Raw genomic sequence first — 16424 nt, 5'->3', positions numbered from 1 at the left:
TTGAGTAGGTATTTTCAGGGAATTTGGTGGTGCAAGATGCGTGCACAACATAGTAAAGTATCCCCAGTGCCGACAGCATGCGCTGATGATCATCCAGCAGTTGGTGTTATCACCTAGTGGAGAAGATGATATGGGCACTTTGTTGGGACTGATGCACTCGGCTCCACCTACGGAACTGCAGCTGAAAACGGACATCTTAAGGGTAAATGATATACCGCTCAGGACTCTTGCTCCTAAGCCACTTTTTTAAAAAAGGAAACACAGAAGGGGATTGGATTGGATGGATGGTATTTAGTTACTGAATGTGGATCATCTCTGGAGTTGAAATGTGTACACTTGATGCATGGGTTTTGTGTTCTTCCATCTATCCATAGCAGGTTTCAGAATCGGAGATGAAGGCTAGTAGGTATGTGTTTTTAGCATCATCACTTGTAATCAGCCTCAGTGGATAGGAAATGAGGTTCTACAGTTATGACAATCTTCCCTGGTGGAGTATTATTCAGTTAAAAATAATGAGAATACATGGGAGGGAAAAAGCAAGCATGTAACATGTAAGTTTATTTTCAGTGCTGACTTGCATTTACCTGTGGCAGGCCTACTTTATTTTACTAATTTAGTAGTTATAAATGCTGAATTAGTTAATCTAAATGTAAATTGTAGTGACCATAGTAAAAGATAAAGTCAAAGAACTTGCTTAAGCAAAATGGTGGAAAGGTAGGAAAGTAAAGCTGCGAGTGGAGGAGGAAGAGAGAAGACTTTCGTCTGTTCTCTGTCGTATTAGGTTTTTTGGCTGCTAGTCTAGACCCACAATTTCTTCTCAGAATAGCTAATGTTATTTTTGTAAATTGACATAAGACTGTTATTTTAGGGTAGAAAAGCTAAGGCAAATAGTAACAAGTAAATTAAGTCTTAATGGAAAGAACTCTAACGTCTAGGTTCATCTCTGTTAGAAGGAGCTGTAATATTTCTCTGGTGGATGAGCAGCTTCATATTATTTCAAAAGACAGAAAGGAGAGCTAGGAATAAAAAAATTCATTTGATATATTTTGTCTATCAAGGTCTTCAGTCATTTTTGAGCATGTCTCACTCACCATACTTAAGGGGAGAGAAAGGATATTGCAGTTCCTCACTGGATTTAACATCCAAAGTCAGGGTTTCTGTCCTTCATGTGATCTGTTGTATTTGTCTTCCATCGGTGCTGTTTTCAGAAGTTTTGGTTATGGAACTAACAGCCCAGAATGTTGCAGGGATGTGTCTCTTACCGTTTATCCAGGTTTGGCAGGGATTAAGATACTGCCTTCAAAGGAATGACAGTGTAACTATTTCACTACCCATCTTCTGAGTGCTTAAAAAAAAACCCCGCATGATTCTGAAGAAGTAAACTCTTGATCATAAAAGATTCCTCCTGCCCCCTAGCCTATTTTTCTGTATCAGTAGCATTTTTCTGTTTGTGATGCTTCGTGTAAAGAGACTTTTTCTTCTACGTTCTGTTTTCATATGTGGGTCAAACTTCCCATGCTTTTGTTTGGGTGGATGGGCTTCCCCCCCCTCTGATTTCACAGATAAATGAATATTATTCTCTAGTACCTAGATTCATGTAGTTTATGCTGTTTAGACTGCAGCTTTGTATTTGTTCAGCAGGTAAGGTTTTATCCATTTTTGTTTCTCTTTCAGGCTTATTTTTGTACAGTAACTCTTAAAATCAAGTTTCACTCAATTCAGAGATTATGGATCTCATTGTAGAGGAAGGCCAAAACTCAGTGGGTTTTTTGGGCTAATTCTTTGCTGCTGCTGCTGTTATCTTTGAGTGCTGTTGTAGCTTCGTAGCTGCCAGGTGCTTATGTGTTGTAGATTTCTGGGAGACCTGCTGTTAGGATGCTCCAAGGTTTAGATTTGTCATTGCTACAGGCAGTTGTTTACTTGCTCTTGTTTGAAATTGTTTGTGAAGTATGATGACAGAGTAGATTCCTTTCTAATAGTTAGACTTGTTGCCTTATCACTAAGGGGATTTTGGGTTCTGTTCTAGGCTTGGTCAAGTCTTTTCTGTTGGCAGGTTCATTTATCTCAGTATCTTATTTCTAAATTAGGAGCAATGCTTTACTTTTTCCCACACTCTTTTTATTTTGTAAGCTTTTAAGGATGGGGACTCTTGCAGTACAAACTTGATCTTTGGAGACTTAAAGCATTACCAAATTCTGACAGATGACATGAGGTTTTTGCTAGGATATAAACAAAAACATTCCTACCTTTTTTTCAAGCTGTTTGTAATGCTGCTGCTTTTTTTCCTTCTTTGTTTTGATTGTTTGTTTTGTCCATAGGCCCTACTCTCGGTGCTGAGAGAAAGTCACCGCACAAGAACTGTTTTTAGAAAAGTTGGTGGATTTGTGTATGTCACATCTTTACTTGTTGCTATGGAAAGATCTTTGTGCTCGCCGCCTAAGAATGGCTGGGAGAAAGTAAACCAGAATCAAGTGTTCGAACTGCTTCACACTGTGTTCTGCACATTGACTGCAGCAATGCGCTACGAGCCAGCCAACTCTCATTTCTTCAAAACAGAGATCCAGTATGAAAAACTGGCAGATGCTGTTCGATTACTTGGCTGCTTCTCAGACTTGAGAAAAATAAGTCCCTTGAATGTCTTCCCTTCAAATACACAACTGTTTCAAAGACTTCTGGAGGATGACCTAATATCCCTGGATTCTGTGTCACCTATGCTAAGACACTGCAGTAAACTTTTTATTTACCTCTACAAGGTAGCAACAGATTCTTTTGACAGGTACGAACTTTGCCTTTTTTTTTTTTCTCCCCACCCCAGTGTTCCCCAAAATAGTTTTTTTCAGATATGTTCACTGCAAGCTTTTGTATTTCATTTTAATCTATTTCTTTGTTCCTTCACTCCAGTGAGAGGAATATAAGGTGCCAGCATCTGACCAAATATTGACTTAGCTTGCTGGTGTTCTCCAGGGTATGCAGTGTTATCTCTGATGTTGAATGTTTTTGTCATGGCAGCAATTAAGATAGAGCTGTCAGTTTATGGTTATATTTGATGTGTTGAAGCAACCTGTTGGTTGATAGTCAGACTGTCAGGTTGCTTTATCATACAGAATTACTAGATTTTTAGGCTTTTGTTAAGTCAAATGAAAAATTGGTTGTTGAACATTACATCTTAAGTTCATGTTTCCTTTGATACAGGACTTCAAGTACTTAGATAATATCATGATGACTTTAGAATCATAGAATCATTTAGATTGGAAGAGGCTTTTAAGGTTACGGAGTCCAACTGTAAACCTAACACTGCCACGTCCACCACTAAACCATGTCCCTAAGCACCACATCTACACATCTTTTAAATACCTCCAGGGATGGTCACTCAACCACTTCCCTGGGCAGCCTGTTCCAATGCTTGACAATCCTTTTGGTGAAGAAATTTTTTGTAATACCCCATCTAAACTTCCCTGGTGCTGCTTGAGGCCATTTCCTCTTGTTATATCATTTGCTGCTTGGAGACCAACATCCACCTCGCTACAACCTCCTTTCACGCAGTTGTAGAGAGTGATAAGGTCTTCCCTGAGCCTCCTTTTCTCCAGGCTAAACACATCTTGGTTTAGATGGATTGGCATGTTCTTTAAAATTCTAGCTAGTCTGTAAATTATTGTTTTTTAAATTTAACTGAGACACTCCCAGAGTTAAACAACTTGAACTTAAACTATACTTAAATTATATTTGAGATTTGAAATGGACAGTGAAGTCTTAAAGTTGATTCAAAATGACAGCAAAACTTACTGAGGTGTTGAAGATTGGCTTGTCTGAAAGTAGTTGTTATGCATAATTTAAGGTACGAAAAAGTAAACCACAGACCTAAGCTTCGTATCTGGGACCTTGGAGCTGCTGCACCCCAGTTACTTAATGCATGTGACCCTGTTTTTCTAAGACGGGCCACCTGGTTAGTCAAACACATGGTCTGATTTTCCAAGTGTTGAAGGTATGTCTGTGTATGTTGAGATGTTAATAGAGCTGCCAGTTGGTCAGGCTTTCTTAAACTAGGTGACTAGTAAAGTATAAATCATGTTTTTGTTAGTGAAAATTTTGCCTCCAAGGCAGCAAATCTTTATGTTTTTATCTTGTTTAAAAACAAACACCCCCCCACCCAACTCCAAAAAAACAAACCCAAAAGCCAAGCACACAAATCAATTTACCTGATCTCATTTTGAAGTATGATTAAACCATTTACATAGGGGGAGGAAAATGTGTGTTAAGAATCTGTTGCATGTACTGTAGAAGTTATAACACTAGCTAACAGTTGAGTATGAGGAATCAATGGGGTAAGTAAATCCCATCATTAAGTTCTTTTTTTTTTTTTTCTGTCATCTTCAGTGACTGCATTCTCCCTTCTTTCTTAAAGTTGCTGATGATCATTCTTTGTAAAGTTTACATTGATTTTATTTCTTACCTGTGTTGGTTATACTTAATTCCCTCAGACTTTACTTTCCTCTGTCAATTTCCACTGTTTAACATTGAAGGATGTACTGTTCTGCTAGCATGGTCATATCAATAAACCTCTGTGGAGTAATGAACAAGCACTGCAGAGCCATACCATAAAACAAGCATATGCTTTGCATGTCCGTGTGTTTACCTGATGCGTGTTATTCAGTAGTGTCCTTTGTCATCCATGTTGTTTCTGAAGAATGGATCCTAGTAAAAATTTTATTGGCACTTTTGTAAAACTAACGAGCTTATGGCCTCTGGTTTCTTCTCTAACCTCTCTGTCCTACCCCTGTCTGTTTTGTCTGTAGTCGTGCAGAACAGATCCCTCCTTGCCTGACAAATGAGACTTCTCTCCCCTCTCCCTGGGGTACGCCAGCTTTGTCCAGGAAAAGGTACTGACCCTTTAAAGAGAAGTTAATCTCTCTTCTGATTTCTCTCTCACTGTTGTGTTTCTTAGTTCTTGTTTGTTTGGTTGTTTTTTTCTCTCAAGTTGCTTTTTTTTTTTTTTTTTTTTTTTTGAGGTGTGCATTTTCACTTGTGTATTTACTGGATAAACTCAATGCAAAGGTGTTTCCTAGTGAATCCTAGGTAGAGATGCTAATGCGTGGGACTAGAGATGTCTCCAGACTCCTGAGGCACTTCAAAGTTAAGTTCGTCATTCAAAAACAAATAAGGTCTAGTATAAAAAAAAGATCTAAGGGAGGTATAAATGACGCTCTCAGGAGCAGTTCAAAGAAGTTCAGACTGTGCTAGTAGATCAATTAATACAGCAGTATTTCTTTTTTCTTTACTTATTTTTCAAGAAAAGATACTTTCAGTAGGAAGGTGGATGGCTTGGTAAGGTGCTCATTTGTTAGTAATTGTACATGATAAAAACTAAAGAATGAACCTGTTGGTACGTGACTGCAAAGTGATGTAGAGGCATGCTAAATTAAAAGGTTTGGAAAGAAAGCACGAACGGCACAATTCAGAAATCTTAGCACCCATTCCCCCCCTGCTCCCACCCAAGCTGCTGTCTTTTTTTATGCATCTTAGCGTCTGGTAGATTTTTTTTTTTTTTTTTTTAAGAAAAAATAAAGTTGTCTGATTCAACAACAGTGTGACTTACAGGCCTGTGCAAACGATGAAAAGGAGATTTTTTCCCGGAGTCCCCAGGGAAGGGGGCAAACGTTTGTTCTCTGAAGATGCAGGTTTGGCAGAGATTTGCTTTTGAAGGCTAAAAAGACATTTGAAAAATGAGGTGCAGGTGCCACTTGTGGAATATAAGGTCATTTTTTCTTGGTGTTCGGCTTAAAATATGCCATCAAGTTTCATGTTTGGAATGTAAAATATTTGCAAAGGGAAACAACAAAAGCTGCTTTTGCAAACTGCCTTGAAAGGAGATGTTTGTACTCGAGCAGGTTAGTAAAGAGAAGCCTTTTTCTGTCTTGCTGAGTGATGTTACCCAAGTCATACCTGGGTATTCTGCAGGGTCTGGCTTGGACAAGGCCACTTTCCTGATAATCCAGAACCTCTTAGGCTGTTATTTCCTTTCTTTTCTAACACGGAGGCATTTAGGGACAAACGTAGCAGCTGCAGTTCACAGAGAAAAAAACCTTAGCTGCCAAACTCCTTTCCCTCTCATTTACTCTGAAGAAACTTGAAAGAAAGCAGCGTTTCCTGTGGAGGCTTTTTATGGCTTTGGCCCCGATATTAACCTCTAGCATTATTGTGTGCTCTTTCCTGTACTACACCTTGCTGTTCTCCCAAGTGTAACTGGCATGGCTGCTCAGGTTCACTGAATTACTCAAATGCACAGGTATGCAAAAGCTTGCAGCAGAACACGTGCGATGCCTGCTAAACAGGAGCTGATTCCAGGGTGTAATGAATGAAAGAGTGCCAGATGGGTAGTTGATGCAGCCTGGTAATTAAAATATAAATATATGTATATATGAATAGCTATGTTAGGCTTCCTTTGTTTTTTTTAGTACTGAAAATGCAAGCAGATATTTGAAAACCGTGTCATGTAAGGCTAGGTAAAGATTGGATAGCTTGAAAAGTCAGTATCCCTGTGGGGGATTTGGTCAGTACAGAACCCTGTTTCATGTTTGGAATGTAAAATATTTGCAAAGGGAAACAACAAAAGCTGCTTTTGCAAACTGCCTTGAAAGGAGATGTTGCCCTTCGGGCAATTCAGGTAAGCACCTGTATAGTATGGGGGTACTTGCTGAGGTAAAGGAGTGTGTTTGACATGGATCTTCACAAACAAAAAAGGCCTTTGGGTGATAACAAGATGTATAAGACTCAAGGCAAAAGTGGATGGAAAAAATGATCATGCTTGGCCTGTGTGACTTTTCAGATCCTTTCTGTAAAAGCATGTTTTCAAGTAAAAAACAGACAGGGCTAGGCTTTTCAACAAGTCTGTTTGAGCAGCTGTCTGCTTTCTCACGGTTGTTCAGCATAGTGTTTGTCATTCCTAGTGAATTCAGTGGCAGTAGCTGGGATCTTCCTACTTTCAAAAGCAAGCAACTTGGGATTTTTAGTCCAATATTTCTAGATTTTCTTTTTTGTTCTCTCTTTAAATGTCAGATACAGTCATTTTCTGTTGAAGCTGACTCTTCTGAGAGAAGTGTTTGCTCTTATTGTTTTCTGTCTCCTTTACTTCGCTTCCCTGGGATCTCTCTTGTTGCTGTGGCCTGATTTTCTGCCTTTGGACTTGTAAGACAAGTGCCTGAGCGAGAGCTCTGTGTTGTTTCACTAAAAGAGCAAGCAGATGCTATGTACACAAATAATTCCTATAAACAAAAATAATACGGTTCTGGTTTTGATACACATGATCTAGAATTGGTTCTGGATACATAGGCTGATATTCTCTCTCTGACATGTCTGCCACTTCTCAAATCTGTATTACCCTGAAGGGTAGTGCCCTCCAAGTGTTATACTTTATGTAAACAGAGTAGGTAGGATTCCTCCAGCACATGCATTGGGATGGCAGTACCTAGATGTTCTCCCTGTTACCTGGAATACATTGTTCTTCCACCCCTCCTCTATAATTTGAATCAAGAGCTACAGCTTTGCCAGTTGTTTGATTGCTGTAAATTTTGGCAGAAAAAAACTTACCTAGACAGGGTGGGGTTTTTTTGTGGATTGGTTTTTCGTTTTTTTTAGTTTTGTTTTTTTGAGGATGCTTTGGGCCTGACACCGTGAAGTAGAGAATAGAATGTAACTTTGACTTTAAAATACTTTTAGACATTGTTTATACAAAGTTTGGATGGTGATTGGTCTTGGGGAATGTTATGCAGAGGGTTTATCTGCTATAAATCTTAACTTACTTCTTTCCAGATGAAAATGGTATTATAATTCTCATCAAGAGTTGTAATTAATTATGTAACTTGTTTGATTTTTCTCTTCAGGTTTATTTTTTGTTAAATTAGACAAATCTATATGTCATCTTCACACGCTGCCTTTTTCCTTTGTCCACTTCTTCCTTTCTTTTCCCTTAAAGGGATCATATAAAGAATGTATAAGCATGCCTCAATTTATTGCAGGTTCTGTACTGACCCATAGACCTGTAACATTTGATGAATACTTTGGCAGGATTTTGTAGGATCTATTTTCTTCTACCTGCCTAGAGAAATCTTTTTGACCTGATGTTGGGTTTTTTTCATTGTTTTGATACAAGTACTCCTTATATGGAAAAACTAAATATAGAACGTGTATTAAAATTATGTGAAAAACTTTCAGTAATATATCCTTGCAGAACATAACTTTGATTTAAATTGCTAACAGAAATGCAAATTGCCTAGTCTTGACTGTATCCTCATTTCAGTTTGTTGTATCTAATGTTGAAATCCAGGCCATTTGAGGCCAGGATCACATGCTTGTTCGTGAATCATACTGAGCAGTGGCTCTCCCTGTACTACCATGTTATGACCTCACAGTTTACCTAATGAGGTGAATGTGATAGTGCAGATCAGGATGCTTAGAAGTAAAATTTGTGCTTAAAAGTGGACGGAAGCTTGATCTTCAAGAACGTCTTGGGGAGTGGAATTTCACTAGACTAAAGAGCATTCTTAAATACAAATTTAAATACAAAAATACGCTCGAGGTGACACTGGGAAGAGGTAGCAGTTTTCTCCTTCAGATGAAGAGCAGTGCTGTTAGGATGCATGAGAAACAATTGCCCGTGTTTCAATTTCTGCATTAAGACAGAGAAAAGCGTTGAGATAACATCTCTCTATGATAGTATTACCAGTTGTTCAGCTGTTCTTAATTCCATTTAATTTTAAAAGAGACAAAAGTAAAAAAAAAAAAAAAAGTAGAAAGTATAAGTAGCCTTCCTCTACCTGCCAGACGTTTCAGTTAGTGAGTCTGCTAGAGAACTTTAGGAAATTGATCATTAGAGAGTTTGTAAAAACACTAGAAAAACTGATTTGGGCAGATTTTTTTTCCCTGGATCAGACTAAAGCAGCTTAATGTAAAACTAAATTGCTGTAGTAATCATGGAAAGGCTGTGAGCATATGGACTGCTGGCACAAGTGTACACCGAGACCAAGTTTCTTTCCTGTAGGCTAATTAGAGATTGCCAAGAGTTTTGTGATAGCTCATTTTATAATCAGTTGTTAATGAAAAGCCAATGGGGAGAGACATATTCAAAGCTGAATTTGTCCCCCAAAACAGAAGCAGTAGTATCTTGCATGCTGCTGTTGCTGTGTGCTGCCACTGCAACTAGAATGAAAAGAAGGAGGTGATAAAGGTAACCTTTAAGTTCTTCAAACTGCGTAGCATGTGGGGAAAAGACTTCTGAATTCAAGCATAGTCGAGAAATTGAGAGCCTTCCAGGTTGTGTTTGGGGAAACATGTCCAACAGGTTTGAGAAGAGGAAAGCGCTTGATCTGTCTGAGGGAAGAGAAAGGACAGGGGACTAACATCTATAAGCTGGTTCAACTTTACAGCTGTTTGAAAAATGCAAAGCTTATAAGAGATGAGTGTTGTAACCATGGGATGTTTTCTGTCCTGCAGGCACGCATATCATTCTGTTTCAACACCTCCTGTTTGCTCTCAGAAAAACATAGCTGATGTGAAACTCCAAACAGGACCCACATCCATACAAAGCTCTGATGCTGTTGTTATCCACCCTGGTGCTATGCTCGCAATGCTGGATCTTCTGGCCTCTGTTGGATCAGCTACACACCCCGAGGTAGGGAAAAAAATTCTGCTGTCTTAAGCTTTGACAGTGACTGGGAAAAAGGATGGCTATGGGAAATAGGAAAACCGATGATGTCATCTTGTTTTGTGCTAAGAAACTAATACATTTCACAGACTAATCAAGTTGAATAACTGTAGAGGTGTAGAGGTCTGATAAAAATTGTTCTATTCCATTGGCTTTGTTTTGCTTCTCTCTTTCAAACTTGTGGCAACAATGTAAATTTAAAGAAATGTCTGAAGTGGCTATTAGATAAGTCTCCAAGCATTGTAATTAATTCATGTTTTCCCTGTAGTATCAGGTTTTGACACATAGTACAAGGAGGACATGGGATTGGATATTATAGCTTGGTGTACGTGCTGTTTGAAATAGCTGGAATATGTTCTAGTTCCAGAATTGTACTTCCTGCTTTGTACAATTCCCAAACCAAAACCTCTACTGATGGTTTGTATATGGAGGATTTGTTGGACATTTTTTGTTTGAGATGTCTTCCCTGAAGAAGACTGTTTATTTAAAAAAAAAAAAAGTTCCAAAAGCTTACAGGAATTACTAGACTTGATTCCTCTTTCTTGTCCTGTACCAGTGATGACTGTAGCAACTTTCTGTCTTCAGGGAATTAATTTGGCAGTTATGTTGCATATATCTAGACGATGATGATGGGGAGCAGAATGAAGCCCCATAATCCAGGGGGAAGGCGTTCATGACTTGCTACACCACTTAGACACACACAAGTCTATGGGGCCAGATGGGATCTATCCAAGGATACTGAGGGAGCTGGTGCTCACCAAGCCACTCACTAAGCCAGTTTCAATCATTTATCAGCAGTCCTGGCTAACCAAGAAGGTCCCAGTTGATTGGAGGTTAGCATATGTGACACCCATCTACAAGAAGGGCCAGAACGGGGATCTGGAGAACTACAGGCCTGCCTGTCAGTCTGACCTCAGTGCTGGGGAAGGTTGTGGAGTAGATCATCCTGAGTGCCATCACGCAGCATGTACAAGACAACCAGGTGATCAGGCCCAGTCAGCATGGGTTTATGAAAGGCACATTCTGTGTGACAAGCCTGATCTCCTATGACAAGGTGACCCACTTAGTGGACAAGGCAAAGGCTGTGGATGTTGTCTACCTGGACTTCAGTAAAGCCTTTGACACCATTTCCCACAGCATTCTCCTGGAGAAACTGGCTGCTCATGGCTTGCATGGGTATACCCATTGCTGGGTGAAAAACTGGCTGGATGGCCAAGCCCAGAGAGTTGTGGTGAATGGAGTTAAATCCAGTTGATGGCCGGTCACAACTGCTGTACCCCAGGGCTGAGTATTGGGGCCAGTTCTGTTTAATATCTGTCTCGGTGATCTGGATAAGGGGATCAAGTGCACCCTCAGTAAGTCTGCAGATGACACCAAGTTGGGTGGGGGTGTTGATCTGCTCAAGGGCAGGAAGGCTCTGCAGAGGGATCTGGACAGGCTGGATCGACGGGCTGACGCCAACTGTATGAGGTTCAACAAGGCTCAGTGCTGGGTCCTGCACTTGGATCACAACAACCCCATGCAACGCTACAGGCTTGGGGAGGAGTGGCTGGAGAGCTGCCTGGTGGAAAAAGGACCTGGAGGTGTTGGTTGACAACCAGCTGAATGTGAGCCGGCAGTGTGCCGAGGTGGCCAAGAAGGCCAACAGCGTCCTGGCCTGTGTCAGAAACAGTGTGGCCAGCAGGAGGAGGGAAGTGATTGTACCCCTGTACTCAGCACTGGTAAGGCTGCACCTCGAATACTGTGTTCAGTTTTTGGGCCCCTCGCTAGAAGAAGGACACTGAGGTACTGGAGCATTTCCAAAGGGCAGCAAAACTGGTGAAGGTCTCAAGCACAAGTCCTATGAGAAGCAGCTGAGGGAACTGGGGTTGTTTAGCCTGGAGAAAAGGAGGCTCAGGGGAGACCTGATTGCTCTCTAGAACCACCTGAAACAAGGTTGTGGTGAGGTGGGTGTCAGTCTCTCTTCCCAAGTAACAGGTGTTAGAATGAAACAGCCTCCAGTTGTACCAGGGGAGGTTTAGATTGGGTATTAGGAAAAAATTCTTCACTCAAAGCGTTGTCAAGCATTGGAACAGGCTGCCCAGGGAAATGGTGGAATTGCCATCCCTGGAGGTACTTAACAGACATGTAGATGTGGTGCTTATGGATATGGTTTAGTGGTGGACTTGGCAGTGCTAGGTTAATGGTTGGACCTGATGATCTTAAAGGCCTTTTCCAACTCAAATGGTTCTGTGATTCTGTGTTAAGTTACTAGGAATAGCGTAGCAGTCGCAAAAATAAAAGTTCTTAGTACGGTCTAAGCATGTAGAACTTCTAAGCTGACGAACTTCTAAACTGACTTCACTTCTGGTGAAAAGGAGAGGTTAGTTTAACCATCCCTACCTGAATTACTTTTCTTTACAGTGGTCCTGATAATCCTTCATATAACTTACTATCCTTTTTCATAAAGAGATGGAAGTGTTTCTTCACACACACACACACACACATGTGCACACACCTCCAACACACACACACACATATATTTAAGTATACGTTGTTTTGTGTATTTATTGCTAATGGTAGTTTCTTTTTCATTATTGTGTATGGGGGCTTTCTTTTATTTGCCTTCTCAGTTTGCACCTTCTGAAGTTGAGTGCCCCTCTTTTTTTCAGCATGCGCTGGATCTCCAGCTGGCGGTGGCCAATATCCTGCAATCTCTAGTGCACACGGAGAGAAACCAGCAAGTCATGTGTGAAGCTGGGCTCCATGCACGACTTCTACAAAGATGCAGCGCTGCTCTGGCTGATGAGGACCACTCACTGCATCCGCCTCTCCAAAGGATGTTTGAAAGGCTGGCCTCCCAGGCGCTGCAGCCGATGGTGCTGAGGTCAGAAAGATAGCATTGAAGTCCGGTTGAGCTGGGCCCTGCTGCCTTGCGCTGTCACTGGCTGTCTGTAACTGGCTTGGATTGGCAGAGAGCATAAGTGACCTTGTGTGGTAGTGATCGCACAGGATCCTATTTTATTTCACATCAGATAGACTGTCTTGCTTCTGTTAATCAGCATGCAACCCTGGAGATGCTGGGAATTGGAGAGTGGGGGGAGGAGGGAGAAGTGGGGAGCGGGGAAATCGGTTTGGCATTTTTCACAGGGATTGTACTGAAATTAAATGCTTGCTTCCTTCCTGCAAATCTTGAGAGACTATCAAAAATGCCATTCCTGGATAGATCCTCAGGAAGAGGAAACATGCTGGTTTTAAAAGCAGCACTGCCATACAATAGGATGGATTCCTAGACTTTTCTGTGCAATGTGAAATACCTCAGATCCGGAGAGCTTCAGGCTAGCAGTTTTCTTCAGCAGTTTAGTTTGTGTGAAGGAAATGCAGGAATGCGATACAAGTTGACCAGAAAAATCTGCGGATGCATAGCTTTAAAAAGCTGATCTTTCTGCATACTAATGCAAATATGTTTGTACTATGCTAGCACTAGGAAAGCAAGCTTGAAAAAGTTTATGAGCATATTTTGAACCATTTGTTAAATACCCACACAATTGTATGATGCTTTGGATTGCTTGCTAGATTCTGGGGAGACCTTCTTGCAGCCTTTCAGTATTAAAAGGGGGCTTATAAGAACAATAGAGAGAGACTTCTTACCAGGGCCTGTAGTGACAGGACCAGGAGCAAAGGTTTTAAACTAAAAGAGGGTGGATTTAGATTAGACATAAGGAAGACAGTTTTTACAGTGAGGATAGTAAGATATTGGAAGAGGTTGCCCAGAGAAGCTGTGGATACCCCATCATTGGAAACATTCAAGGTCAAATTGGATGGGGCTTTGAGCAACCAGATATAGTGAAAGATGTCACAGCCCACAGTGGAGGGGTTGGACTAGATGATCTTTAAAGGTTCCTTCCAACCCAAACCATTCTATGATTCTGTGATCTCAGCTGGAATAAGGAACTTCATTGCATTATCTCCTATGGACCACTGACTGGCTGACCTGCAGCCAGGACAGCTGGTTGGTTCATTTCAGTGGCATGTAGCCATGTCAGAAATGATTCTGCAAGGTGCATGCTTGCTGGTAGTTGCATTGCAGGGACTTAAGCTTTGCTAAGCATAGATACTGGTAGCCTAGGTAGCTATAGATATAGATGCTGTAGTTATCTATAGATAACAGATGTTGATAGCTGGGAAACTATCCCCTAGCCAAGTAGGCCACACAGATAAAACAAAGCTGAGGTCACTTACTCACTTCAGCCTGTGGCCTGCCTTTCCGGATGAGTTCAGCTTGCTGCATGTGTATCAGTGAGCATTGTGATGTTCTCCTACAGGATGCGGCAGTCTCCTGCCAAATCTTTGGAATCCAGAGAAGGGAATTAGGAGCTATGTCAAAATTGTTTATTCATTAAAATTATGTCAACTTTTGAGAGCATGTGTTCAAAACTTAAATGTTTCAAATGGACCAAATGTGTTTCTTGTAATTATTAGTTTTAGTAACATCAGCTTATTTATTTTCTTAGTTAAAAGTTATGTTTATTACAAGTAATCACTGTATTTTTAAAATGGTATTAGATTTGGTGCCATTCTAGGCAAACAAATAGACAAAATTATTTGTAAATTTTTTATTCTCTCTCTTAGGGAGTTTTTACGCTTGGGAAATCCTTTGAATTGCGGAGCTTGGGACAAAAAGCTGTTGAAACAGTACCGAGTGCACAAACCCAGTTCACTGAGTTTTGAACCGGAAATGAGAAGTAGGTGCTGAAGTGCTAGAAGTTCATGTAAAGAATGCTTCACTGACATCCCCCAATTGCATACTTATATAAAATTTGTAGATAAGCATCCAGAAAAACCTAACTTCATCCCTGGTTTGTATGAATGTGAAATGTCAAAACAGTTTGATTGGAGAAAGTTCTAAAAGCAGAAGGAACATAGTACTTGGTATTTATTTTATATCCAGTGAGGTAATTATAATTTTTTATTTTCTGAACAGTAACTATTAAATATGATAGTAGTTTACTTTCAAATCTTGAATAGATCCTGAGTTTGTAGTTATTTAACAGTAAAAGGAAAAATCCTTTTCTTGCTTTCACATGCACATCTTCTGTCATTAAACCTATGTAGCGTGTCTCATGGGTTCGGTAAGGCGTCAGATAAAATAACTGAAATTCCTATACTTAAGCATAATTCCATTTATTTCAGCTAGACTCAATAACCTGGCTCATCATAAGCATCACTAGTAATGAGAAAGAAATAAAAAGAATCAAAAAGGAAAAAAACTACCATTTACCTGATTTGACAGAATCTCAATCTAATAATTTTTTCTTTTATAAAGGGGTAGAATTTGGAGTTGGAACACCCACTGTTCATTCTTTAAAGCTCAGCAGTCCCTTTTTAACTGTTCATTAATTTTTCATGGTAAATATTTACAATGGTTTTACTCATTGCTTGCTTTCAATGTTTACTTTCCTAGTGTATTAAAATTGAAATCTTTAATAGTATGTGGTAAACGTGTTGAATTATGAGCGCATAGTAACTTAAAAGTTTCCAAAAAAAAGGACAGACTTACATCAGCTTTAGAAAAAAAAGGAGGGGGTGGGGACAGACAACAGCCCAACAACACAGTTTCAGTTTTAGTCTTGGAATTAACATTGATGGAAGGTATTCACAATATGTTCTGACAGGATATTCACTAGATTGTAGATACACATACGTATGTGTATACGGTGGAAATTTTCATTATACCTTTGTGTGGTATCCTGTCATGGAAGCTCATCCATCTGATAGAATACTTCATAAAGCAATTACACGTCAGCTCTAATTATCACTCTGGAAAATTACATCTGTTTTCCAGCCCTTTCCCCAGGTAAATTGCACTGAATGTCTGTAACTGATGGATTCCTCCAGCCAATCCAAACCTCTCCTCTACGTGCCCTCTTTCCTATTATTATCCATAAGTTGTAGAGCTTGGGAACAGCTGTTTGTGTAGTATAGGAGAGTCTCAGTAAATGGTAATACAAAGAAATTATTGATAAGTTTCTAAAGCACGTGATATTTATTTCTAGGTGTTAAGTCAGTCATCATATGGCCAGTTCTAACACATAGTTAAAAATATCTTAGTTGAAATGTTTGAATTATTTAAAAAGAACTAGAAAGTGTCCTGGATAGTACTGAATTACAAGCATTAAATAATGAAATAAATAAAATAACATGAATTCATATTATGTCATCAGGTTCAGTACACTTAAAAAGAGGAGAGAAGGAGAGATGCAACTTATCTCTTGGCCAGTGCTTGGTTTGTTTGTTTGTTTGTTTATTTTAATAAGGTGGTATCATGAGGGAAAGTAAACAATGAAAAGTGTGTTGTTTTTTTTTTTAAGCTAGGAAAGAGAAGGCAATGCTAGTCTCCTGAATACAGGAAGCTATCATGTTAAATTTCCTAAGCTAAGGTTATTGAGCCTTTCTGCTTATTGAGAGCTATAAGACTTTTAGCTCAGAGTTACTGCATCTGAAAAACATGAAGCAGAGTTTTACCTGTCTGTTAAGTTGGGTAGCAGGAATGCCCCTGAAATGGAGCCTCTGCGAAAGGGACACTTTCCCAACATTAGGTAATGGGATGGCCTCTTGGCCCAAGTTTCTGGCTTTACTGCAGACTTTCTGTAATACCTAGTACAATTTCTGTAATTATTTCTGTAATATCGAGCACAAGATGCTCGGCTCTTTGTCTCAGTTCAGCGTTTTTATAATGAGAGCAATA

General features: G+C 39.8%; 1 protein-coding gene across 1 annotated transcript in view; it reads left to right on the top strand.

Annotated features, from left to right (window-relative positions):
- The window catches only part of WDFY3 (WD repeat and FYVE domain containing 3), a gene marked incomplete at both ends in the record, with an annotated part of 122509 nt that overhangs the window by 34748 nt on the left and 71337 nt on the right, over positions 1 to 16424 (top strand). The window contains 6 exons of the mRNA XM_081999315.1: positions 9 to 202; positions 2319 to 2776; positions 4794 to 4877; positions 9487 to 9664; positions 12349 to 12563; positions 14309 to 14421. Coding sequence (XP_081855441.1) covers positions 9 to 202; positions 2319 to 2776; positions 4794 to 4877; positions 9487 to 9664; positions 12349 to 12563; positions 14309 to 14421 — 1242 coding nt within the window. The remainder of the gene's footprint in view (positions 1 to 8; positions 203 to 2318; positions 2777 to 4793; positions 4878 to 9486; positions 9665 to 12348; positions 12564 to 14308; positions 14422 to 16424) is intronic.

Source organism: Phaethon aethereus, assembly GCF_964289735.1.
Source record: "Phaethon aethereus genome assembly, chromosome: 4".
Lineage (NCBI taxonomy): Eukaryota > Metazoa > Chordata > Aves > Phaethontiformes > Phaethontidae > Phaethon > Phaethon aethereus.
Note: the sequence above shows the minus strand (reverse complement) of the source record. Positions and strands in the feature narration are given on the sequence as shown.